Here is a 25248-nt window from a genome sequence, read left to right as displayed (position 1 = left end):
CCTCATGTCCCAGTAGTAGACCCCTCCCTTACATTTGACACCTGTCACCCCCCTCATTTCACACCTTCATCGCCCCAGGTTGCCCCCTCCCACATCCCTATCACCCCAGGTAACCCTCTTCCATTTATTTCCATCTCCTCCTCTCCAGTGTCCTGAGACCCCCAGCAGTGCCAGCCTTATGCTACGGGAATACCATCTGCTGTGCAGCATTTCCTTTCTACAACCACCCCTTTAAACACCGATCCCTTTAAAACGTCGAGACACGAGGCAGGATGAAACATTAGAGCTAGAAATCCCACAATCCTCCCCTCACCCATCCCCATAGATCAGCTGAGACCACCTTAATGACAGACCCCCCCCCCCCCCAGCACCGCAGACACGATCGGATCACCCCCCTCCACATCGGCCGATCTCATCACGACAGCCGCGTGCAGCCGACCAGTCGCATCCTCCATCTCCTCAGTGCCGGCGCCCCCTCCTCCTCCCCCAGTGCCGGCGCCCCCCGGCCTCACAATGCCGCCCCCCATCCTCCCGCTCCGCCGTATACTCACACAGGCGCCTTCCCAACGACGTCGTCTTTGTTATGTCTGAAGCGGGGATGAGCACAATGCGGCAACACAAAGGAGCGGCGCGGCCACGCAGAGCGCACGACACAGACGAGAGCCGGCCGGACGTGCCTCCCCCTGGGCGGGCTGGGATACGGGCGGACACCCCGCGCCGCCGGAGCAGCTAGGACGAGATGACTGAGATCCCCCAGAACACGCGCAGCTCCGCACAGACACGTCCGCACTCCACGCCACACTCACACCGACTCAAGACGTTGGGTGAGAAGGTGACAACTGTTGGTGCAATAGTAAGAAAATGAAAGAAATACAAAATAACTGTCAATCGACATCGACCTGGGACACCATGCAAAATTTCACCTCGTGGGGTATCCTTGATCATAAGGAAGGTGAGAGCTCAGCCTAAAACTACACCGGAGGAAACTTGTTAATGATCTCAAGGCAGCTGGGACCACAGTCACCAAGAAAACTTTTGGTAACACATTACGCCGTAAGGTTTTAAAATCCTGCAGTGCCTGCAAGGTCCCCCTGCTCAAGAAGGCACATGTGCAGGCCCGTCTGAAGTTTGCCAATGAACACCTGGATGATTCTGTGAGTGATTAGGAGATGGTGCTGTGGTCAGATGAGACAAAAATTGAGGTCTATGACATTAACTCAACTCGCCGTGTTTGGAGGAAGAGAAATGCTGTCTATGACCCAAAGAACACCATCCCCACTGTCAAGCATGGAGGTATAAACATTATATTTTGGGGGTGTTTCTCTGCTAAGGGAACAGGACTATTTCACCACATCAATGGGGAATGGATGGAGCAATGTACGGTAAATCCTGAGTGACTACTTCCTTCCCTCCGCCAGGACATTAAAAATGGGTCGTTGCTGGGTCTTCCAGCAAGACAATGAACCAAAACATTCAGCCAAGGTAACAATGGAGTTGCTCAAAAAGAAGCACATTAAGGTCATGGAGTGGCTTAGCCAGGTCTCCAGACCTTAATCCTGTAGAAAACTTATGGGGGCAGTTGAAGCTCCGAGTTGCCAAGCAACAGCCTCAAAATTTTAATGATTTAGAGATGATCTGCAAAGAGAACTGGACCAAAATTCCTCCTGACATGTGCGTAAACCTCTTCATCAATTGCAAAATACGTCTGACTGCTGTGCTTGCCAACAAGGGTTTTGCCACCAAGTATTAAGTCTTGCTTGCCAGAGGGATCAAATACTTATTTCTCACTGCAAAATGCAAATAAATTTATATAATTTATACAATGTGATTTTCTGGATTTTATTTTTGATATTCTATCTCTCAATGTTAAAATTAACCTACCCTTAAAATTTATTGACTATGTATAGCTATGTCTTTTTCAGTGGGCAAATGTACAAAATCAGCAAGGGATCAAATACTTATTTCCCCCACTGTATACACTGTACACATTGGGGAATTAGTAACAAGATGAAATAAAAACAAGAAGTGAAGTGCTACTTTAAACTGGAAATGGCTCAATATATGTCTTATGTAATTCTTTAACCTTTATCAGGGGACTTTATCTGCCGTATGTTCACTGAAGAGGAAAACCTAAAAGACACTGAGCTAGAAAAATACTGTGACTATGACTCAATTGAGGTGCCAGTGTCTTACACAGGTCCACAACTGACATTTCCTTTGAAACCTAGTCATGCAGCGGCCTTAGTAGAAGCTTTCAAACAGGAGCAAGTAAGTATAACTTGATCATCTTATTTGGTAAAATATTTGATGGGTGTAAGATATCTCTATGTCTAGTTTTTAGACCATAGTGCACTTTCAAAAGTGAAAGATAGAGTATCCCTAGAGTAGTGGCGGACGAGGACAGAAGAGGGCCCCTGTGCAAGAACAATATATGAGCCCTTTACAGGCCAACAGTTCATCATAATGAACAATTCCACCTGCTTTGTACGTAGAACTAGGCCCCCTTACCTCTTGAGGCCTCTGTGTAACTGTGCAGGTTGCCCCAATGGTATGTCCGCCCCTGCCTGGGAGTTCCCAGGCACACTATAAACAAAAAGTGCTAAAGAAAGTTTCAGCTATAGGATCCCAAGTCCTTGTCAGTCTACATCACATTGTACCTATTATAGTTTTAGCCACACTACCCCCATTGTCAGCAACATACTGAAAGACACGATACCCAACATTATACCTTTATAACAGTAACCGACACCGTAACATGTACAGCGCTCATCGGCAGCGGATGAATGCAGCCTAGGCTTAGCGTTCCTTTAAGGCTGATGTGAAATAGCATACGTACAGAACTAGAGACGTATGCTTCCAAAAGGTGTTTTATTCTCTCTCACTGTTCCTCCTAGTAGCAGCTCCATGCTCGTTATGTGTTACATCTTTTACATGAAACAAGGAAATGTCTCAAACTGTTACCAAACATAAAGCGAGTCACAAGCAGTTACAGCAAGGAGATCACTATTTGTGGTAAGAGATTTTGTGTATTCTCATGACTGAAAGAAATATTACTTGTCGTAGGAACTGACCAATCATCTAATTACTAATCATACACCGCCATGATTGGCTATGTCTACAGTGCCTGTACTCAAACCTGAATAACCCAATATCCAGGCAGTGTCTGATATATACAGTGCTCTCATCTTCGTCACTAAATACAGTGCAATCTTGGAAGAGCCATCTTGTCATATAGGAATACCTCCAGAATTTGACCATTAATGTCTGAAAGATGTGGTTCCAATCTCTGGGAAGCTAGAGATTTTTCTCATAGATAGGACCCGCATCTTACATATATTTATGGCATATATAATGCCTAAGAAAGTAATAGCCATTTAAGGTTTAAATGGAATAATCATAAAATGTCATCTTGTTTGAAGAAAATGTAATACTAGATTTCACAATATAAACTTCATAGATCATTATATCAGACCTGATGAGGCTTGTGTACTTACTTTGAAAATGAATGTCATAGCTATGCAGTCCTCTTAAGTCCAGCAGGAGAGTGAAAAAGCTTGATTCCTAGTTTATTCAGCAAAACTGCATTTCTGCTTACTTTGATTGAAGGCTGCAGTTTACACTCGGCAATATGAGCTTATAGCGACATGTGAGAAGGGTAATAAGCTTATGCTTATAAATCAGTCTAGTTGGGGTTATATTCAGGAGCAGGAAGGAGGGACACGGAGGAGCTGTCAGTTGTGTTAGGTAGAGTGGTGCTTGAAACTTTGTTAATTTTTTCGAATTTTCATATTTCTGCATAAAGTTTACCTAAAACTACCTCAGATTTTCACACAAGTCACAAAAAGAGATAAAGAAAATGATCCAATATCACATCTGTGAGTGGCAAAAGTATTTGAACCTTTGCTTTCAATAACTACATAACATGTCTGGTAATTGTTGATTAGTCCTGTATGTCGGCTTGGTGGAATTTTAGCACATTTCTCCCTACAAAACATATTGTATATTTCCCAGAGGAGCATTGCGGCTTTCAATCTCCTCACCTCGACATGCTTATCATGTCACTCTCCGCAAGGAGAAACGATACTTCTTGGATCCCGGTCAGATGCCTCTCAATCACCCAAACCAGATCTCCACTTTGCACTGACGAGGGGCAGTACCCCGAAACACAGTCTGCAAATTGAGATTCTGGTTTGGCTATTATCCCAAGTCATGTGACAAGGCTGGTTAAAGGGTCGACATTGACTGTTAGGATTGTTACTTACAATAGGTGGCACTAGAGTTCTAGTCCTCTTCCTCTCTGAAGAGACAATTAGGATTATACTAAAATGACATACATGAGAATTTTAATTTAAAGAGAACCTGTCAGCACGATTTTGTAAAGTTAAGATTACACATGACTGTAATGACGCTGTAATACCGATTACATTGATACCTTTGGTGAAGAAATCCGCTTTGTGGTTCTTTTTTAATTACTTTTTAAAGTTTTCTGCTAATTAGATTTGGGTGTACAGTAGCGGGACTGTGCACTGGGTCTTCTCCCCCCTGTTGCCTCCGGTCTGTGAATAAGCTGCCTCCTGTATTTGAAATCTGAGCAATGTCCTGTTATTCAAAGGCTAGAGGCAGGTGGAGGGTCTGGAGAATTGCCGACTAGGAGGAGAAGACCCAGTGCACGGTCCGGTCCCTTTGCACCCAAATCTAATTAACAGAAAACTTCAAATAGTGATTAAAGAAGAACAACAAAGCTGTTTTCTTCACCCAAGGTATCAACATAATCGGTATCACAGCGCCATCACAGCCATATCTTTACTGTACATTACAAAGTCGTGCTGGCAGGTTCTCTTTAAATGTGACCCTATTTTTATTTTCCATATCCTCTAACACAGGGGTGGGGCCACTTGAGAGACCATGACTGTTGTAGAGGGCCGAACCAATAGGCTGAAATTAATTAGGTTCAATATCAATATCAACATCTATATATATAATTGTCTAAGGGTCACTTCTGTCTGTCTGTCCTTCTGTCACCGTTATTCATTCGCTGATTGGTCTCGGCAGCTGCCTGTCATGGCTGCCGCAACCAATCAGCGACAGGTACAGTCGATTAGTCCCTCCCCTACTCCCCTGCACTCAATGCACGGCGCCCGCTCCGTAATCCCCTCTACTCACCGCTCACAGGGTTAATGGCAGCGGTAACGGCCCGCGGTGTAACGCACTCCGTTACCGCTGCTATTAACCCTGTGTGTCCCCAACTATTTACTATTGATGCTGCCTATGCAGCATCAATAGTAAAAATATGTCATGTTAAAAATAATAATAAAAAAAACCCTGCTATACTCACCCTCCGCCACCTTTCCCGCTCCTCACCACGCTCCCAGGACCGCTCCATTGCAAGCGTCAGCTTCCGGTCCCAGGGCTGGTGTGCGACAAGGACCTGCCGTGATGTCACGGTCATGTGACCGCGACGTCATCAAAGGTCCTGTTCACACCAGCCCTGGGACCGGAAGCTGCCGCTTGCAATGGAGCGGTCCCGGGAGCGTGGCAAGGAGCGGCAAAGGCGGCGGGTGGTGAGTATAGCAGGACTTCCAACGCGCCTTCGGAAGGTGAGTATATGTTTATTTTTTTTTAAGTCTCTATACTATGTGGCTCTGTGCTGGGCAATATACTACGTGCCTGGGCAATATACTACATGGCTCTGCTATATACTATGTGGCTGGGCAATATACTACGTGACTGGGCAATATACCGTACTATGTGGCTCTGCTATATACTACGTGGCTGGGCAATATGCTACGTCACTGGGCAATATACTACGTGGCTGAGCAATATACTATGTGACTGGGCAACATACTACGTGACTGGGCAATATACTACGTCACTGGGCAATATATTACGTAGCTGAGCAATATACTACGTGACTGGGCAATATACTACGTAGCTGGGCAATATACTACGTGACTGAGCAATATACAACGTCACTGGGCAATATACTACGTAGCTGGGCAATATACTACGTGACTGGGCAATATACTACGTCGCTGGGCAATATACTACGTGACTGGGCAATATACTACGTCGCTGGGCAATATACTACGTGACTGGGCAATATACTACGTGACTGGGCAATATACTACGTGACTGGGCAATATACTACGTGGACATGCATATTCTAGAATACCCGATGCGTTAGAATCGGGCCACCATCTAGTATTAATTATAATGATATTAATAATTATATTTATATTAATTATATCACTTAATATTGAGCAGAATTAAGTATGCTGACATCCCCCTATATATCATTTGAACCTGAACACAGCCCCTTTAATATATCAAATGAGGCCCACACAGCGTCCCCAGGGGCAGCACCTAAGGCCCACACAGCGTCCCCATGTCCAGCAACTGAGGCCCACACAGCGTCCCCATGCCCAGTACCTGAGGCCCATGCAGCATCCCCTTGTCCAGCACCTGAGGCCCACACAGCGTCCCCTTGTCCAGCACCTGAGGCTCACACAGCGTCCCCATGTCCAGCATCTGAGGCCCACACAGCGTCCCCATGTCAGCATATGCGCTCCACAAAGCCTCCCCATGTCCAGCATCTGAACTCCACAAAGCCTCCCCATGTCCAGCATCTGAGCTCAACACAGCCTCCCCATGGCTACCATATGAGCACCACACAGCCTCCCCATGTTCACCATATGAGCTCCACACAGCCTCCCCATGTCCACCATATGAGCTCCACACAGCCTCCCCATGTCCACCATATGAGCTCCACACAGCCTCCCCATGTCCACCATATGAGCTCCACACAGCCTCCCCATATCCACCATATGAGCCCGTCTCCCCATAGCCACCATATGAGCACCACACAGCCTCCCCATGTCCACCATATGAGCTCCACACAGCCTCACCATGTCCACCATATGAGCTCCACACAGCCTCCCCATGGCCACCATATGAGCACCACACAGCTTCCCCATGTCCACCATAAGAGCTCCACACAGCCTCCCCATGTCCACCATATGAACTCCACACAGCCTCCCCATGGCCACCATATGAGCTCCACACAGCCTCCCCATGGCCACCACATGAGCTCCACACAGCCTCCCCATGGCCACCACATGAGCACCCCACAGCCGCCCCATGGCCACCATATGAGCACCACACAGCCTCCCCATGTCCACCATATGAGCTCCACACAGCCTCCACATGGCCACCATATGAGCACCACACAGCCTCCCCATGGCAACTATATGAGCCCGTCCTCCCATGTTCATGTTAAAACCCCCAAAGCCTCCGCTTTTTAAGACCAACATAGACTCCCCATGTCCATGATAAGACCCCCTAGCCTCCCCATGTGCAAACATCCCATATAAATAAATAAATAACACACCACATACTCACCCTTCTCCCGTTAGCACAGTGCTCTGCTCTGCTTCTGTCTCCGGTGCGCTGACTCTCCGCAGTACACAGCTGACGCGATGACATACCGCCATCGCGTCAGCTGTTTCACATGCTGATTGGTGGAGGAAGGATCCGAAGGGCTCTCCTCCATCAATGCAGTCAGTGTGGATGGAGAGTGACTGCAGAGACAGTGGGCCGACGCAGACAGCGGGCCGGTGTGCACGGTGCGGCCAGTGGGCTACTGTTTTCAGCCCCTCGGTTGTCTCGGTCTGCGTGCTGGACTGGAGCAGCCAGAGGGCCGGAGGTGACCCACGAGCCGCACTTTGCCCAGGTCTGCTCTAACATATCCTTCATTACTATTACTATGTTGCCTTTTACTCTTGCACTATTACATAGTATTCAATGTTTTCTCTACCTAATTCTAAAGTAGGAGAATTTGTGAGATTGAGGTTCCAGAGTTGCAGTCTGTGCATATTCCTTTCAGAAGAATGTAAATGCCATATATATAGAGGTCAGGTAAAATAGGGCAGTCAGTTAAAGTTATATGCATAGCTCTTTATATTAACCTGAATCTTCTCTTTTATTAAGGAGACCTTCACGGCAGATTGGATGATTTATTTCTGATATTTTACAAGGTGTGTGGTAAAATCAGCTTCTTAACTCTGTTATAAACAAAACCATCATGTTTTCATAGTAATTAAAGGGTTACTCTATCCATATGATAGGTGCTAATTTAATGATTGCTGGCTGTTCAACTGCATTTGCTGTCCATGGGTGAGTCAAATGCAGCTGAGCACAGCGCTCAGCTATTTTCTGCAGTCCCATAGACAATGAATAGAGATGTGGATGAGCATAAGCCCCTCTATTCGCCTAGGTTCCAGAACCTCATTTTCAGGGTGTTTGTGGGTCCGAGCAAATGGATACTCAGCTTTCAGTATTATCTCCAATATCCAATAATCTTTATTGTAGACCAAGTTTTATTTTCACAGCTCTACAGCAGACAGATAAGAATTTTGAATATGGAAATTATTGAAGCAGATAGTCAGATACTTAATATCAGAAAACATTACAGTTTTTGTAATCTATGAAACTTGGTATAAAGGCATAGTTTGAATTCCAGTACTCATTACTAGTCTCCTGTTTAGTGGCATGTAGCCATGTGTAACTTGTCTCACTGTACCCATGATAAATATGTAAGTGTTCTCATTAACTAAAGGTACCGTCACACTTAGCGACGCTGCAGCGATACCGACAACGATCCGGATCGCTGCAGCGTCGCTGTTTGGTCGCTGGAGAGCTGTCACACAGACAGCCCTCCAGCGACCAACGATCCAAGGTCCCCGGTAACCAGGGTAAACATCGGGTAACTAAGCGCAGGGCCGCGCTTAGTAACCCGATGTTTACCCTGGTTACCATCGTAAAAAAACAAACAGTACATACTTACATTCAGCTGTCTGTCCCTTGCCGTCTGTTTGCTGCACTGACTGCTGGCCGCAAAGTGAAAGCAGAGCACAGCCACAGCGGTGAGTCACCGCTGTGTGACTCACCGCTGTGCTGTGCTTTCACTTTCACTTTGCGGCCAGCAGTCAGTGCAGGAAATAGACGGCAAGGGACAGACAGCTGAATGTAAGTATGTACTGTTTGTTTTTTTACGATGGTAACCAGGGTAAACATCGGGTTACTAAGCGCGGCCCTGCGCTTAGTTACCCGATGTTTACCCTGGTTACCAGTGAAGACATCGCTGAATCGGTGTCACACACACCGATTCAGCGATGTCTGCGGGGAGTCCAGCGACGAAATAAAGTTCTGGACTTTCTTCCCCGACCAGCGACAGCACAGCAGGGGCCTGATCGCTGCTGCCTGTCACACTGAACGATATCGCTAGCGAGGACGCTGCAACGTCACGGATCGCTAGCGATATCGTCTAGTGTGACGGTACCTTTACATTATTTGTAGTCTGAATCCCAAAATAGGCCCACTAGCTGAATTTTCAAATTAGCTGTCAATCTACTGTCTATAGCTGTCAATTTCTCTCCAATATTTGCAATCTGTATCTCTCAGTACCTTTCTCCTTCTCTCTTTGGGAACCGTCTTCTATAACCTCACCTTTGTAACAGAGTATGGCTGCTCCTTATCCAGTTTTAAGTCTCCTACACAGCTGCTTTTGTTTAGCTAATGACTATGTTTTAACAGTCATACAAAAATGATGATCATTATTATGTGTTTGGTATAATCAGCACCTCATACACCAGACTTTAATCCTACAAAATCCTTGACTTGACTTTGTGTGTGGAAGAAAGTTCCATCATGGAAAGAATGAGCACAGCAAGACACACGGTAGTTATACTGCATTAGTAAGGCCTTTCCCAAGCAAATACACTGCTCAAAAAAATAAAGGGAACACTAAAATCCCACATCCTAGATATCACTGAATGAAATATTCCAGTTGTAAATCTTTATTCATTACATAGTGGAATGTGTTGAGAACAATAAAACCTAAAAATGATCAACGTAAATCACAACTAATATCCCACAGAGGTCTGGAGTTGGAATAATACTCAAAATCAAAGTGGAAAATGAAGTTACAGGCTGATCCAACTTCAGTGGAAATGCCTCAAGACAAGGAAATGATGCTCCCTACAATGCCTGGGAATGCTCCTGATGAGGCGGCGGATGGTCTCCTGAGATATCTCCTTCCAGAACTGGGCTAAAGCATCCACCAACTCCTGGACAGTCTGTGGTGCAACGACAACGTGACGTTGGTGAATGGTGTGAGACATGATGTCCCAGATCTGTTCAATCGGATTCAGATCTGGGGAACGGGTGGGCCAGTCCATAGCTTCAATGCCTTCATCTGGCAGGAACTGCTGACACACTCTATCCACATGAGGTCTGGCATTGTCCTGCATTAGGAGGAACCCAGAGCCAACCCCACCAGCATATGGTCTCACAAGGGGTCTGAGGAGCTCATCTCAGTACCTCTGGCGAACACATGAAGGGCTGTACGGCCCTCCAAAGAAATGCCACCCCACACCATTATTGACCCACTGCCAAAAGCGGTCATGCTGAAGGATGCAGGCAGCAGATCGCTATCCACAGCATCTCCAGACTCTGCCACGTCTGTCACATGTGTTCAGTGTGAACCTGCTTTCATCTGTGAAGAGCACAGGGCGCCAGTGGCGAATTTGCCAATTCTGGTGTTCTGTGGCAAATGCCAGATGGTCTGCACGGTGTTGAGCTGTGAGCACAACTCCCATCTGTGGACGTCGGGCACTCAAACCATCCTCATGGAGTCGGTTTCTAACCATTTGTGCAGACACATGCACATTTGTGGCCTGCTGGAGGTCATTTTGCAGGGCTCTGGCAGTGCTCCTCCTGTTCCTCCTTGAACAAAGGCTGAGGTAGCGGTCCTGCTGCTGGGTTGTTGCCCTCCTACGGCCCCCTCCATGTTTCCTGGTGTACTGGCCGGTCTCCAGGGAAGCGCCTCCAGACAGTACGCTGACAGACACAGCAAACCTTCTTGCCTGTTGTGAATTCTGCTCTTGGGTTCCCTCCAGTGGTTGTAGGTGGGAATGCAGTTGTCTCTGAGTCACAGTCCTGGCCAGGTGTATCTGCTAATTGCTGTTCTGACTGGGATATTTAGGTGTGCAGGATTCTTTAGCCCTTGCCAGTTGTCAATGTTTCTTTGGAAGTATTGGATCTCTGCCTGGCCTCACCTGCTTAGCTGCCAGTTCAACAAAGATAAGTGTATGTTTCTTTTTCTGAAGCACACTTGCTGTGTGCTTATTTTCAGTGCTGATCTTTTGTTTCTATTTGTCCAGCTTAGACTGTGTCAGTTGTTTTTTCTCAGTCTGGTTGGATTCTCTGGAGTTGCAGTTATACTCTACACATCTTTAGTTAGGTGGTGGAGTTTTGTATTTTCTGCTGTGGATATTTTTGTAGTATTTTTATGCTGACCGCTTAGTATCCTGTCCTGTCCTTTTCTATTTAGCTAGAAGTGGCCTCCTTTGCTAAGCCTGTTTTCTGCCTGCGTGTCTTTTCCTCTCCAACTCATAGTCATTATTTGTGGGGGGCTGCCTATCCTTTGGGGGTCTACTCTGAGGCAAGATAGTTTTCCTATTTCCATCTTTAGGGGTATTTAGTCCTCCGGCTGTGTCGAGGTGTCTAGGTTTTGTTAGGCACACCCTACGGCTACTTCTAGTTTCGGTGATAAGATCAGGGTTTGCGGTCAGTATAAGTTACCACCTACTAAGTGAAGGTTTTTATGCTGCTCCTAGGCCACCTGATCATAACACTTGCCACAGCTCGCATTGATGTGCCATCCTGGATGAGCTGCACTACCTGAGCCACTTGTGTGGGTTGTAGAGTCCGTCTCATGCTACCAACATTCAAAACTGACCAAAACATCAGCCAGAAAGCATTGGTACTGAGATGTGGTCTGTGGTCCCCACCTGCATAACCACTCTTTTATTGAGTGTGTCTTGATAATTGCCAATAATTTCCATCTGTTTTCTATTCCATTTGCACAACAGCATGTGAAATTGATTGTCAAACAGTGTTGCTTCCTATGTGGACAGTTTGATTTCGCAGAAGTTTGAGTTACTTGAAGTTATATTCTGTTGTTTAAGTGATCCCTTTATTTTTTTTTTTGAGCAGTTTATTTAAAAGCAGACATGGTTTTCAATATGTGCTGTTCAATCTTTTTTGAAGAAACATGAAGAAATGGGTATTGTTGAGGAGTGTAAACACTTTGATGAGTTAAGTAAACACTTAGTTTAGTAAATTAAATATTATTCACGCTTACTTCACTTTTGAAATCATAAAATGTCCAGCAGTGTCATCAGCTTAGAATTGGCAACAACTATTTGGGACTCAGCCAGTAACGTAGCTACCGGGGAAGGGGGGGGGGGGGAAGGGGGCCATTGCCCCGGGCCCGGTGTTCGGAGGGGGCCCACCTGGAGCTACGTGGAACAGAATCGATCTCCCTGCTCTGCCGCCCGCTATGGGGCCCCTGAGCAGGCCGGGGGGGGGGCCGGTGCCAGTAGTGGGCCCCCGCCCGTCACCGCACTGATGAGGAAAGGAGCGCTGCGCTCCTTCTCCCATCATCTTCCTATCAGCCGACGCTGACAGTGGGTGCGATGACGTCACAACCCGGCGCCCGCTGTCAGAAGATGAGCGGGAACCCAGAGCACCGCTGGAACAAGGAGGAAGAGAGGTATTTATTTATTGTTTTTTTTATGGGGGCTGCCTTATACTTCAGGATCTGCCTATAAGGGTGCTGCCTTAAACTTCAGGATCTGCCTATAGGGGGGCTGCCTTAAACTTCAGGTTCTGCCTATAGGGGGGCTACCTTATACTTCAGGATCTGCCTATAGAGGGGCTGTCTTATACTTCAGGATCTGCCTATAGGGTGCTGCCTTATACTACAGGATCTGCTTATAGGGGGGCTGCCTTATACTTCAGGATCTGCCTATAGGGGGGCTGCCTTATACTTCAGGATCTGCCTATAGAGGGCTGTCTTATACTTCAGGATCTGCCTATAGGGGGGCTGCCTTATACTTCAGGATCTGCCTATAGGGGGGCTGCCTTATACTTCAGGATCTGCCTATAGGGGGCTGCCTTATACTTCAGGATCTGCCTATAGGGGACTGCCTTATACTTCAGGATCTGCCTATAGGGGGGCTACCTTATACTTTAGGATCTGCCTATAGGGGTGCTGCCTTATCCTTCAGGATCTGCCTATAGGGGGCTGCCTTATACTTCAGGATCTGCCTATAGGGGGGCTGCCTTATACTTCAGGATCTGCCTATGGGGTGCTGCCTTATACTTCATGATCTGCTTATGGGGGGGCTGCCTTACATAGTAACATAGTAACATAGTTAGTAAGGCCGAAAAAAGACATTTGTCCATCCAGTTCAGCCTATATTCCATTATAATAAATACCCAGATCTACGTCCTTCTACAGAACCTAATAATTGTATGATACAATATTGTTCTGCTCCAGGAAGACATCCAGGCCTCTCTTGAACCCCTCAACTGAGTTCGCCATCACCACCTCCTCAGGCAAGCAATTCCAGATTCTCACTGCCCTAACAGTAAAGAATCCTCTTCTATGTTGGTGGAAAAACCTTCTCTCCTCCAGACGCAAAGAATGCCCCCTTGTGCCCGTCACCTTCCTTGGTATAAACAGATCCTCAGCGAGATATTTGTATTGTCCCCTTATATACTTATACATGGTTATTAGATCGCCCCTCAGTCGTCTTTTTTCTAGACTAAATAATCCTAATTTCGCTAATCTATCTGGGTATTGTAGTTCTCCCATCCCCTTTATTAATTTTGTTGCCCTCCTTTGTACTCTCTCTAGTTCCATTATATCCTTCCTGAGCACCGGTGCCCAAAACTGGACACAGTACTCCATGTGCGGTCTAACTAGGGATTTGTACAGAGGCAGTATAATGCTCTCATCATGTGTATCCAGACCTCTTTTAATGCACCCCATGATCCTGTTTGCCTTGGCAGCTGCTGCCTGGCACTGGCTGCTCCAGGTAAGTTTATCATTAACTAGGATCCCCAAGTCCTTCTCCCTGTCAGATTTACCCAGTGGTTTCCCGTTCAGTGTGTAATGGTGATATTGATTCCCTCTTCCCATGTGTATAACCTTACATTTATCATTGTTAAACCTCATCTGCCACCTTTCAGCCCAAGTTTCCAACTTATCCAGATCCATCTGTAGCAGAATACTATCTTCTCTTGTATTAACTGCTTTACATAGTTTTGTATCATCTGCAAATATCGATATTTTACTGTGTAAACCTTCTACCAGATCATTAATGAATATGTTGAAGAGAACAGGTCCCAATACTGACCCCTGCGGTACCCCACTGGTCACAGCGACCCAGTTAGAGACTATACCATTTATAACCACTCTCTGCTTTCTATCACTAAGCCAGTTACTAACCCATTTACACACATTTTCCCCCAGACCAAGCATTCTCATTTTGTGTACCAACCTCTTGTGCGGCACGGTATCAAACGCTTTGGAAAAATCGAGATATACCACGTCCAATGACTCACCGTGGTCCAGCCTATAGCTTACCTCTTCATAAAAACTGATTAGATTGGTTTGACAGGAGTGATTTCTCATAAACCCATGCTGATATGGAGTTAAACAGTTATTCTCATTGAGATAATCCAGAATAACATCCCTCAGAAACCCTTCAAATATTTTACCAACAATAGAGGTTAGACTTACTGGCCTATAATTTCCAGGTTCACTTTTAGAGCCCTTTTTGAATATTGGCACCACATTTGCTATGCGCCAGTCCTGCGGAACAGACCCTGTCGCTATAGAGTCACTAAAAATAAGAAATAATGGTTTATCTATTACATTACTTAGTTCTCTTAGTACTCGTGGGTGTATGCCATCCGGACCCGGAGATTTATCTATTTTAATCTTATTTAGCCGGTTTCGCACCTCTTCTTGGGTTAGATTGGTGACCCTTAATATAGGGTTTTCATTGTTTCTTGGGATTTCACCTAGCATTTCATTTTCCACCGTGAATACCGTGGAGAAGAAGGTGTTTAATATGTTAGCTTTTTCCTCGTCATCTACAACCATTCTTTCCTCACTATTTTTTAAGGGGCCTACATTTTCAGTTTTTATTCTTTTACTATTGATATAGTTGAAGAACAGTTTGGGATTAGTTTTACTCTCCTTAGCAATGTGCTTCTCTGTTTCCTTTTTGGCAGCTTTAATTAGTTTTTTAGATAAAGTATTTTTCTCCCTATAGTTTTTTAGAGCTTCAATGGTGCCATCCTGCTTTAGTAGTGCAAATGCTTTCTTTTTACTGTTAATTGCCTGTCTTACTTCTTTGTTTAGCCACATTGGGTTTTTCCTATTTCTAGTCCTTTTATTCCCACAAGGTATAAACCGCTTACACTGCCTATTTAGGATGTTCTTAAACATTTCCCATTTATTATCTGTATTCTCATTGCCTTATAGTTCAGTATCTGCCTAAAGGGGTACTGCCTTTTACTACAGGGTCTGCCTATGGGGTGATGTCTTATACTACAGGGTCTGCCTATGGGGTGCTGCCTTTTACTAAAGTCTGCCTATGGGGTGCTGCCTTATACTACAGGGTCTGCTGCCTATGGGGTGCTGTCTTATACTACAGGGTGTACCTATGGGGTGCTGTCTTATACTACAGGGTCTGCCTATGGGGGTGCTGTCTTGTGCTATAGAGTCTGCCTATGGGTGCTGCCTTGTGCCTATGGGGAGTGCATTATACTATATGGAGTGCATTATGCTATATGGAGGCTTATGGGAAGTGCATTATACTATATGGAGACCTATGGGGAGTGCATTATACTATATTTAGGGTGATCTGGTGCATTATACTATATGGAGGCCATCTAGTGGGCCATCATACAGTGTGGAGATTACAGTGAAGGGGCCATCATACAGTGTTGGAGCCATCAAACAGTTTGGGGGCTACTAAGGGGTCAGTATACTGTGTGGATGGTACTATACAGTGAGGGGGTATTATACTGTATAGGGGAGCTGTACAGGGGGGCAAACTCGGGACATTATTAAATGTAAAGTGGGCACTTCTTGTTATAGGAGATCTCAGGTTACTGTGACTATCAAAGGGGCACACATGGCAATATTACTTTCTAGGGAGCAAAATGTGGGCACTGTTTTCTAGGGCACTTGCACCCAGCATTACTATATTATAGAGGGGTGCTTTAGAATTAAAAAGGCACAGAGAACCGCGCAGCAGGTGCAGTAGTAGGGACACATACGGCAGCAGCGGCTCAGTATTGGGGTATCAGGGGCAATAATAGGGACACATATGGCAGCAGCGGCTCAGTATTGGGGTATCAGGGGCAGTAATAGGGACACATACGGCAGCGGCTCAGTATTGGGGTATCAGCAGGATGAGGAGTTTGTGCAGGTTGGGAATAAATGATGATGGGGCGGGAATATGAGAAGTGAAATGTGTCTTTGTTGTATTCTCTGCAGACGAGTCCTGACTGGAAGAAGTTGTCACGTCGGTCTGGGCCAGATGGAAAAGACGTGAAAAGTGAACGATTCCATCAGAAAGAACATCAGCGGTAAGTTATTATCTGTAACTGTGCTGTGATCTCTTATTATGTTCTGCAAGGCTGGTATCTACCACTGACCATATGGCGGTAATATCCATGTTGGTCTTTATATAGAGATTATCTTCTGTAACAGCGCGGTCATCTGCTGAGGTTCTCTTACACTATTAGGACGTGTCACTGAATTGTAATGAAGGTTACCTGATTAGTGGCCCACTCAGAAGCTTCGCCCCCCCCGGAACCAAAACCCTAGCTACGCCTCTGGACTCAGCTACACCCATCTATTGCTCTGAGAAGTGTAACCAGAAGTGTCTTCACGGAAATATTGCAGACAAAAAGTCATACCTTTGACATGGAACTACGGTCAAGTGACTCAACTATGTGAAGAATTGTTGCTGTTTTGAAGAAAAACTGTGAACACACCAAATATCAATATATTTTTTTCTCTATTGTTGATTCACTTTGCATTTTTTTAATTGAAAAAAAATAAATTATTAACACATTTTTTTTATTTTGTAAAGCATTTTTAATTTGCAGAATTTTTACACGTCAGCCTAAAACTTTTGTGCAGTACTGTATAATTTTTCATTTGTATGTTGCATTCTTTTCCTTAACCCCTCCATGACCTATGACGTATATGTACTTCATATGTTGTGTCTCTGCCTCTGATGCGGGCATGGAGTGCAGTTCTCTGATGTTCTGTGTAATGATGCAGCTTTCAGGTCTCAGTTTCACCGTGGCCTTTGGAATACTCTTAAGGATGTTCTGGCTCTGCATACTTCACCCTGTATCCTGGGGGAGATCATGATTCAGGCCGTTAAAATGGATCGCAGAATTAGAGAGAGAGACATGATGAACGACAGGGGGTTTCAGTCATCCTACCCGAGTTTGTTCACTTGCCAGAGATGGAACTAATAAAGGTTAGAGCAGCCCGTACTCGGGTCATGGATGGGAGGCGTCGGGATCATCTCGGACTCTGCCTTTATTGTGGTCGTGTTAGACATTTTCTTAAAGACTGCTCAAAACGCCCTCAAGCCAGAAAGCCTTCAGGAAATGTCTGTCTGGGTGATATTCGAGGAGGTCACCCAGACTTCCAGGTACCCTTTTAATTCTCAGAGAAAGTATTGCTGAACATGGAACTTTGTTTTCAGAACCTGTGGTTATCTGCTCTTGCTTTCATTGACTGTGAGCCTGCCGCCAATTTCATTAATTTTGGACTGGTTCTTAAATTAGGATTAAGGACAGTTAAATTTGATAGACCCATTCAAATTATTGCTATTGAGAGGACACCATTACTTCAGATCTTTGTCCAGCTGGAAATGGTAAAATTCACACTTAGAGTGGGAGCTCTTCACTCTGAGTCCATCTTCTGCTATGTATTGGATAATTTACCTGCTGGGATGGTGTTGGGATTTACATGGCTGCATATCCATGATCCTGTTACTGATTGAGGTGGAACGGATATTGTTAAATGGAGTTCCCACTGTCATAACAAATGTCTGCTAGACTGGAAGATCTGCCGGCATACCTGAATGACTTCAGAGATGTGTTCTTGGAGAAAGAGGCAGAGATTTTTACGATTACAAAAAGATTTGTAGCACAATGTCAACCTCCCAAAAGCTCGCTTCTATATAATTTATCGGGACCTGAAAGGACTGCTATGAAACAATATGTAAATGGAAGTTTACAGAATGGTCATGTCTGTCCTTCCTGCTTGCCTGTAGTTGCGGGGTTTTTTTTTCTGAAAAAGAAAGATGGTTGCCTCTGTCCAGCGTCGGACTGGAGCACCTTGGGCCCACCAGAGAAAATCATTCTTGGGGCCCACTATGTAGCTACATAGAAATAGATACAGGACCACCAATTGTGTGGTAAAACACGCTACTATCAGGGTATAATATAAGTTAATACACATGTCTTAATTATGTAGCAGGAGTTGGGGCAGGCCCCCTTATAAAACATAAAGTAGCCCCCTCATAGAATATAATGTAGCCCCCCATAGAATATAATGCAGCCCTTATATAATATAATGAAGCCCCCCACAGAATATAATGTAGCCCCCTCAGAGTATAAAGCAACCCCCTCATAAGGTACAATGCAGCCCCCTCATATAGTATAATGTTGCCCCCACTCACAGAATATAGTGTAGCCCCCACAGAATATAATGCTGACCCCCTCACAGGGTATAATACAGCCCCCCTCATAGCATACAATGCAGCCTCCCTCATAGGGTACAATGCAGCCCCTTCATGGGGTATAATACAGCCACCTCATAGGGTACAATACAGCCCCCCTCATAGGGTACAATGCAGCCCACCTCATTAGGTACAATGCAGCCCCCCTCATAGGGTACAATGCAGCCCCCCTCATAGGGTACAATGCAGCCCCCCTCATTAGGTACAATGCAGCCCACCTCATTAAGTACAATGCAGCCCCCCTCATAGGGTACAATACAGCCCCCTCATAGGGTACAATACAGCCCCCCTCATAGGGTACAATGCAGCCCACCTCATTAGGTACAATGCAGCCCACCTCATTAGGTACAATGCAGCCCAACTCATAGGGTAAAATGCAGCCCGCCTCATAGGGTACAATGCAGCCTCCCTCATAGGGTACAATACACAACCCCTCATAGGGTACAATGTAGCCCCCCCCCCCTTATAAGGTACAATGCACCCCCCTCATAGGGTATAATGCAACCAGAACTCACATACATATATATATATATATGTGATGAGCGAGTATACTCATTGCTCGGGTGGTCTCCGAGTATTTGTGACTGCTCTGAGATTATGTTTTTGGTGACGCAGCTGCATGATTTACAACTGTTAGCCAGCCTGAGTACATGTGGGGGTTGCCTGGTTGCTAGGGAATCCCCACATGTATTCAGCCTGTCTAGCAGCCGTAAATCATGCAGCTGCGTCAACAAAAACTAAATCTCCGAGCAGTCACAAATACTCAGAGACCAACCGAGCGTGATTGGGAAAACCCGAGCAATGAGTATACTCGCTCATCACTAATATACAGTGGGGCAAAAAAGTATTTAGTCAGTCAGCAATAGTGCAAGTTCCACCACTTAAAAAGATGAGAGGCGTCTGTAATTTACATCATAGGTAGACCTCAACTATGGGAGACAAACTGAGAAAAAAAAATCCAGAAAATCACATTGTCTGTTTTTTTAACATTTTATTGGCATATTATGGTGGAAAATAAGTATTTGGTCAGAAACAAAATTTCATCTCAATACTTTGTAATATATCCTTTGTTGGCAATGACAGAGGTCAAACGTTTTCTGTAAGTCTTCACAAGGTTGCCACACACTGTTGTTGGTATGTTGGCCCATTCCTCCATGCAGATCTCCTCTAGAGCAGTGATGTTTTTGGCTTTTCGCTTGGCAACACGGACTTTCAACTCCCTCCAAAGGTTTTCTATAGGGTTGAGATCTGGAGACTGGCTAGGCCACTCCAGGACCTTGAAATGCTTCTTACAAAGCCACTCCTTCGTTGCCCTGGCGGTGTGCTTTGGATCATTGTCATGTTGAAAGACCCATCCACGTTTCATCTTCAATGCCCTTGCTGATGGAAGGAGGTTTGCACTCAAAATCTCACGATACATGGCCCCATTCATTCTTTCATGTACCCAGATCAGTCGTCCTGGCCCCTTTGCAGAGAAACAGCCCCAAAGCATGATGTTTCCACCACCATGCTTTACAGTAGGTATGGTGTTTGATGGATGCAACTCAGTATTCTTTTTCCTCCAAACACGACAAGTTGTGTTTCTACCAAACAGTTCCAGTTTGGTTTCATCAGACCATAGGACATTCTCCCAAAACTCCTCTGGATCATCCAAATGCTCTCTAGCAAACTTCAGACGGGCCCGGACATGTACTGGCTTAAGCAGTGGGACACGTCTGGCACTGCAGGATCTGAGTCCATGGTGGCGTAGTGTGTTACTTATGGTAGGCCTTGTTACATTGGTCCCAGCTCTCTGCAGTTCATTCACTAGGTCCCCCCGCATGGTTCTGGGATTTTTGCTCACCGTTCTTGTGATCATTCTGACCCCACGGGGTGGGATTTTACGTGGAGCCCCAGATCGAGGGAGATTATCAGTGGTCTTGTATGTCTTCCATTTTCTAATTATTGCTCCCACTGTTGATTTCTTCACTCCAAGCTGGTTGGCTATTGCAGATTCAGTCTTCCCAGCCTGGTGCAGGGCTACAATTTTGTTTCTGGTGTCCTTTGACAGCTCTTTGGTCTTCACCATAGTGGAGTTTGGAGTCAGACTGTTTGAGGGTGTGCACAGGTGTCTTTTTATACTGATAACAAGTTTAAACAGGTGCCATTACTACAGGTAATGAGTGGAGGAAAGAGGAGACTCTTAAAGAAGAAGTTACAGGTTTGTGAGAGCCAGAAATCTTGATTGTTTGTTTCTGACCAAATACTTATTTTCCACCATAAAATGCAAAAAAAATGATAAAAACACAGACAATGTGATTTTCTGGATTTTTTTTTCTCAGTTTGTCTCCCATAGTTGAGGTCTACCTATGATGTAAATTACAGACGCCTCTCATCTTTTTAAGTGGTGGAACTTGCACTATTGCTGACTGACTAAATACTTTTTTGCCCCACTGTATATACATATATATATATATATATATATATATATATATATATATGTATATCTATACTCGCTCATCACTAATATATATACATATATATATATATATATATATATAAGTATACTCGCTCATCACTAATATATATATATATATATATATATATACATACACACACATATATATATATATATATATATATATATATATACAGTGGGGCAAAAAAGTATTTAGCCAGTCAGCAATAGTGCAAGTTCCACCACTTAAAAAGATGAGAGGCGTCTGTAATTTACATCATAGGTAGACCTCAACTGTGGGAGACAAACTGAGAAAAAAAAATCCAGAAAATCACGTTGTCTGTTTTTTTAACATTTTATTTGCATATTATGGTGGAAAATAAGTATTTGGTCAGAAACAAACAATCAAGATTTCTGGCTCTCACAGACCTGTAACTTCTTCGTTAAGAGTCTCCTCTTTCCTCCACTCATTACCTGTAGTAATGGCACCTGTTTAAACTTGTTATCAGTATAAAAAGACACCTGTGCACACCCTCAAACAGTTTGACTCCAAACTCCACTATGGTGAAGACCAAAGAGCTGTCAAAGGACACCAGAAACAAAATTGTAGCCCTGCACCAGGCTGGGAAGACTGAATCTGCAATAGCCAACCAGCTTGGAGTGAAGAAATCAACAGTGGGAGCAATAATTAGAAAATGGAAGACATACAAGACCACTGATAATCTCCCTCGATCTGGGGCTCCATGCAAAATCCCACCCCGTGGGGTCAGAATGATCACAAGAACGGTGAGCAAAAATCCCAGAACCACGCGGGGGGACCTAGTGAATGAACTGCAGAGAGCTGGGACCAAAGTAACAAGGCCTACCATAAGTAACACACTACGCCACCATGGACTCAGATCCTGCAGTGCCAGACGTGTCCCACTGCTTAAGCCAGTACATGTCCGGGCCCGTCTGAAGTTTGCTAGAGAGCATTTGGATGATCCAGAGGAGTTTTGGGAGAATGTCCTATGGTCTGATGAAACCAAACTGGAACTGTTTGGTAGAAACACAACTTGTCGTGTTTGGAGGAAAAAGAATACTGAGTTGCATCCATCAAACACCATACCTACTGTAAAGCATGGCGGTGGAAACATCATGCTTTGGGGCTGTTTCTCTGCAAAGGGGCCAGGACAACTGATCCGGGTACATGAAAGAATGAATGGGGCCATGTATCATGAGATTTTGAGTGCAAACCTCCTTCCATCAGCAAGGGCATTGAAGATGAAATGTGGCTGGGTCTTTCAACATGACAATGATCCAAAGCACACCGCCAGGGCAACGAAGGAGTGGCTTCGTAAGAAGCATTTCAAGGTCCTGGAGTGGCCTAGCCAGTCTCCAGATCTCAACCCTATAGAAAACCTTTGGAGGGAGTTGAAAGTCCGTGTCGCCAATCGAAAAGCCAAAAACATCAGTGCTCTAGAGGAGATCTGCATGGAGGAATGGGCCAACATACCAACAACAGTGTGTGGCAACCTTGTGAAGACTTACAGAAAACGTTTGACCTCTGTCATTGCCAACAAAGGATATATTACAAAGTATTGAGATGAAATTTTGTTTCTGACCAAATACTTATTTTCCACCATAATATGCAAAAACAATGATAAAAAAAACAGACAATGTGATTTTCTGGATTTTTTTTCTCAGTTTGTCTCCCATAGTTGAGGTCTACCTATGATGTAAATTACAGACGCCTCTCATCTTTTTAAGTGGTGGAACTTGCACTATTGCTGACTGACCAAATACTTTTTTGCCCCACTGTATATATTAGTGAGTTCTGGTTGCATTATACCCTATGGGGGGTACATTGTGACCTATGAGGGGTTGTGTATTGTACCCTATGAGTATACACACTCATCACTAATATACTGTGTATATATATATATATATATATATATATATATATATATAACACAATACTTTCCTCTTGCTCTCGTTCCCATGCTGATTCCGGCTCTTCTCCGGTGTCAAGAGCTGCGCTGCCGTCTGCCTGGCACACAGCGGGTACGCTATGAAGTGACATCATCACGCACTCGCTGTGTCAGCGTCAGAGGGGAATAATGGGAGAAGGAGCATCATCTGACACTCTCTCCTCCTTTATTGCTTTCAACTGTATTGGCATCTATGATGCTGATACAGTTGAATGCGGCACTCACTGGGGGGCGGCGCTGGTATCGGGCATCCCTGACTTACTGCTCCATAGTGGCCACGCGGGCTGGGGGAGTGGGGGCCCTGGACTGCAGACCCTGATAGCTAGCAGTGTTAGCTGGCTGCTGATAACAGTGCCTGCTATTATAGTGAAATTAATATTCACCCCTCTCCACACCTATGGGAGCGTGGGGAATATTCATTTCTTTTTAGCAGCGGGGCCACAACAGCTGGCTTCTGCCTCCTGTCACCCGCCGCTGCACCACTGGCGCCGGGGGCCGCCATAGCAGCTGCGTGGTCTGCCGCTATTAGTGACACGCCACTGGCTGGGGACCCAAGGTAGCTGCTGTCCCTGTATGCCAGCAGGTGTCAGTGCCAGGTGTCAGTCGCACGGTGCAGAGTTGAGTTCACCGCAGTAAAATTCTCCCGGTGAAATTCTCCCGGTGAACTTGCCTCTTCACCTTGCGACTTTCTCACGGTGCTAGCGGGGATCTCACCGAGGTCACCGCAGTTCATCCCAGCTGGGAACCGAGCCTCAGTGACATCACCGCTAGTCACTGAGGCTGCGCTCACAGCAGCTCATTCACCAGTGTTTTTCAGCGTGGACAGTTGCATCTGGGCACCGTCCAGGTTCAAAACTAATTATCCCCCAGACATGGATTACGGTGTTGGACACAACAACGGAGAGGTGAGGGATATAGTTGTTTTATTATTTTTGGTTTATTACAGGAGAAAGAGAGCTTTGGTGGAATTAGGCGAGGTCGTAAGTATGGTTTAATTGAGATAATTAAAGGAATATGTGTCATTCTTTCAATTAAAGAACTTTATTCTTGCTGGCTGTGTTTTCTTACAATGTGACTATGGGGTTAGTAATGGGGGTGTCTTATAGATGCCTCTCCATTACTAACCTCGGGGCTTGATGTCACTGGACAGTACAAAGGTGACATCATCCCCACAAATATGAGCCCCACTTGCGACTGTTACAGGGCAAGTGGGAAGAGCCGGGCAAAGCGCAAGAATTGGCAAATCTAATAGATGCGCCTTTTCTGGACATCTGCAGGCTTCTATTTTAGGCTAGGGGGCCATATCCATGGCCCCTTACCAGCCTGAGAATACCAGACCCCAACTGGTTGCCAAAAATGGGGGGACCTCACACCATTTTTTTTTCAATTATTTATTTAAATAATTAAAAAATAAGGCTTGGGGACCCCTCTATTCTTGGTAACTAGCCTTGATGAAGCTGACAGCTGAGGGTTGCAGCCCCCAGCTGTGAGTTTTGCCTGGCTGGTATCAAAAATAGGGGGGAACCCATGCAGGTTTTTTTTTTAATTATTTATTTACAGCACAGGAGCGGCAGATGAATACTCCCATCATCCACTCCTGCTCTCACTGTTATTAGCGGAAGCAGGCGTCAGATGATAGGAGCAGTAGTCCCATCAGCTGACACCAGTGACCGGAGGTAAACTTTATACCTCCAATCACAGCTGAGCGCTCCCGCTTTTTTTTGGCACTGTGGGAACCGCGGCTCTCTGGCGGGGAGGATTTCACTGCCGATCAGAAGCAGTGTTTTCCATGCTGTCATGCATATGACAGTGTGTTAAACCCTGTATTGTCTGGCCCCCCATTCAAGTGAATGGGGTTCGAGTCCACTCTGCTGGATGACAGGCTGCATGGACGCACCATGCAGCCTGCCGTCTAGAGGTAGCAGAGCAGAGTGTGAGGTCACATCCTGCTGTCCTTGACTTTTCTGCAGCAAATACGCTGCAAGAAAATTCATTTGCAGCTTTTTTCACCATCCATTCAAGTCAATGGGTGAAAAATGCTGAAAAAGTGACATGCTCTATGCAATAAAAACAATGCAAAGCACAAAATCCTGATGACAAAACCAATGTGTGTGCATGAGATTTCTGAGATCTCATAGGCTTTGCTGGT

The 25248-nt window shown here is 45.3% G+C and overlaps 1 protein-coding gene across 1 annotated transcript in view; it reads left to right on the top strand.

The window, feature by feature from the left end:
* The window catches only part of PPEF2 (protein phosphatase with EF-hand domain 2), a 139076-nt gene that overhangs the window by 59952 nt on the left and 53876 nt on the right, over positions 1–25248 (top strand). Inside the window, exons 6-8 of the mRNA XM_069743398.1 lie at positions 2093–2268; positions 2898–3012; positions 7987–8033. Of these exons, the coding sequence (XP_069599499.1) occupies positions 2093–2268; positions 2898–3012; positions 7987–8033 (338 nt within the window). The remainder of the gene's footprint in view (positions 1–2092; positions 2269–2897; positions 3013–7986; positions 8034–25248) is intronic.

This window comes from Ranitomeya imitator, chromosome 1, assembly GCF_032444005.1.
Source record: "Ranitomeya imitator isolate aRanImi1 chromosome 1, aRanImi1.pri, whole genome shotgun sequence".
NCBI classification, from domain to species: Eukaryota; Metazoa; Chordata; class Amphibia; order Anura; family Dendrobatidae; genus Ranitomeya; species Ranitomeya imitator.
Note: the sequence above shows the minus strand (reverse complement) of the source record. Positions and strands in the feature narration are given on the sequence as shown.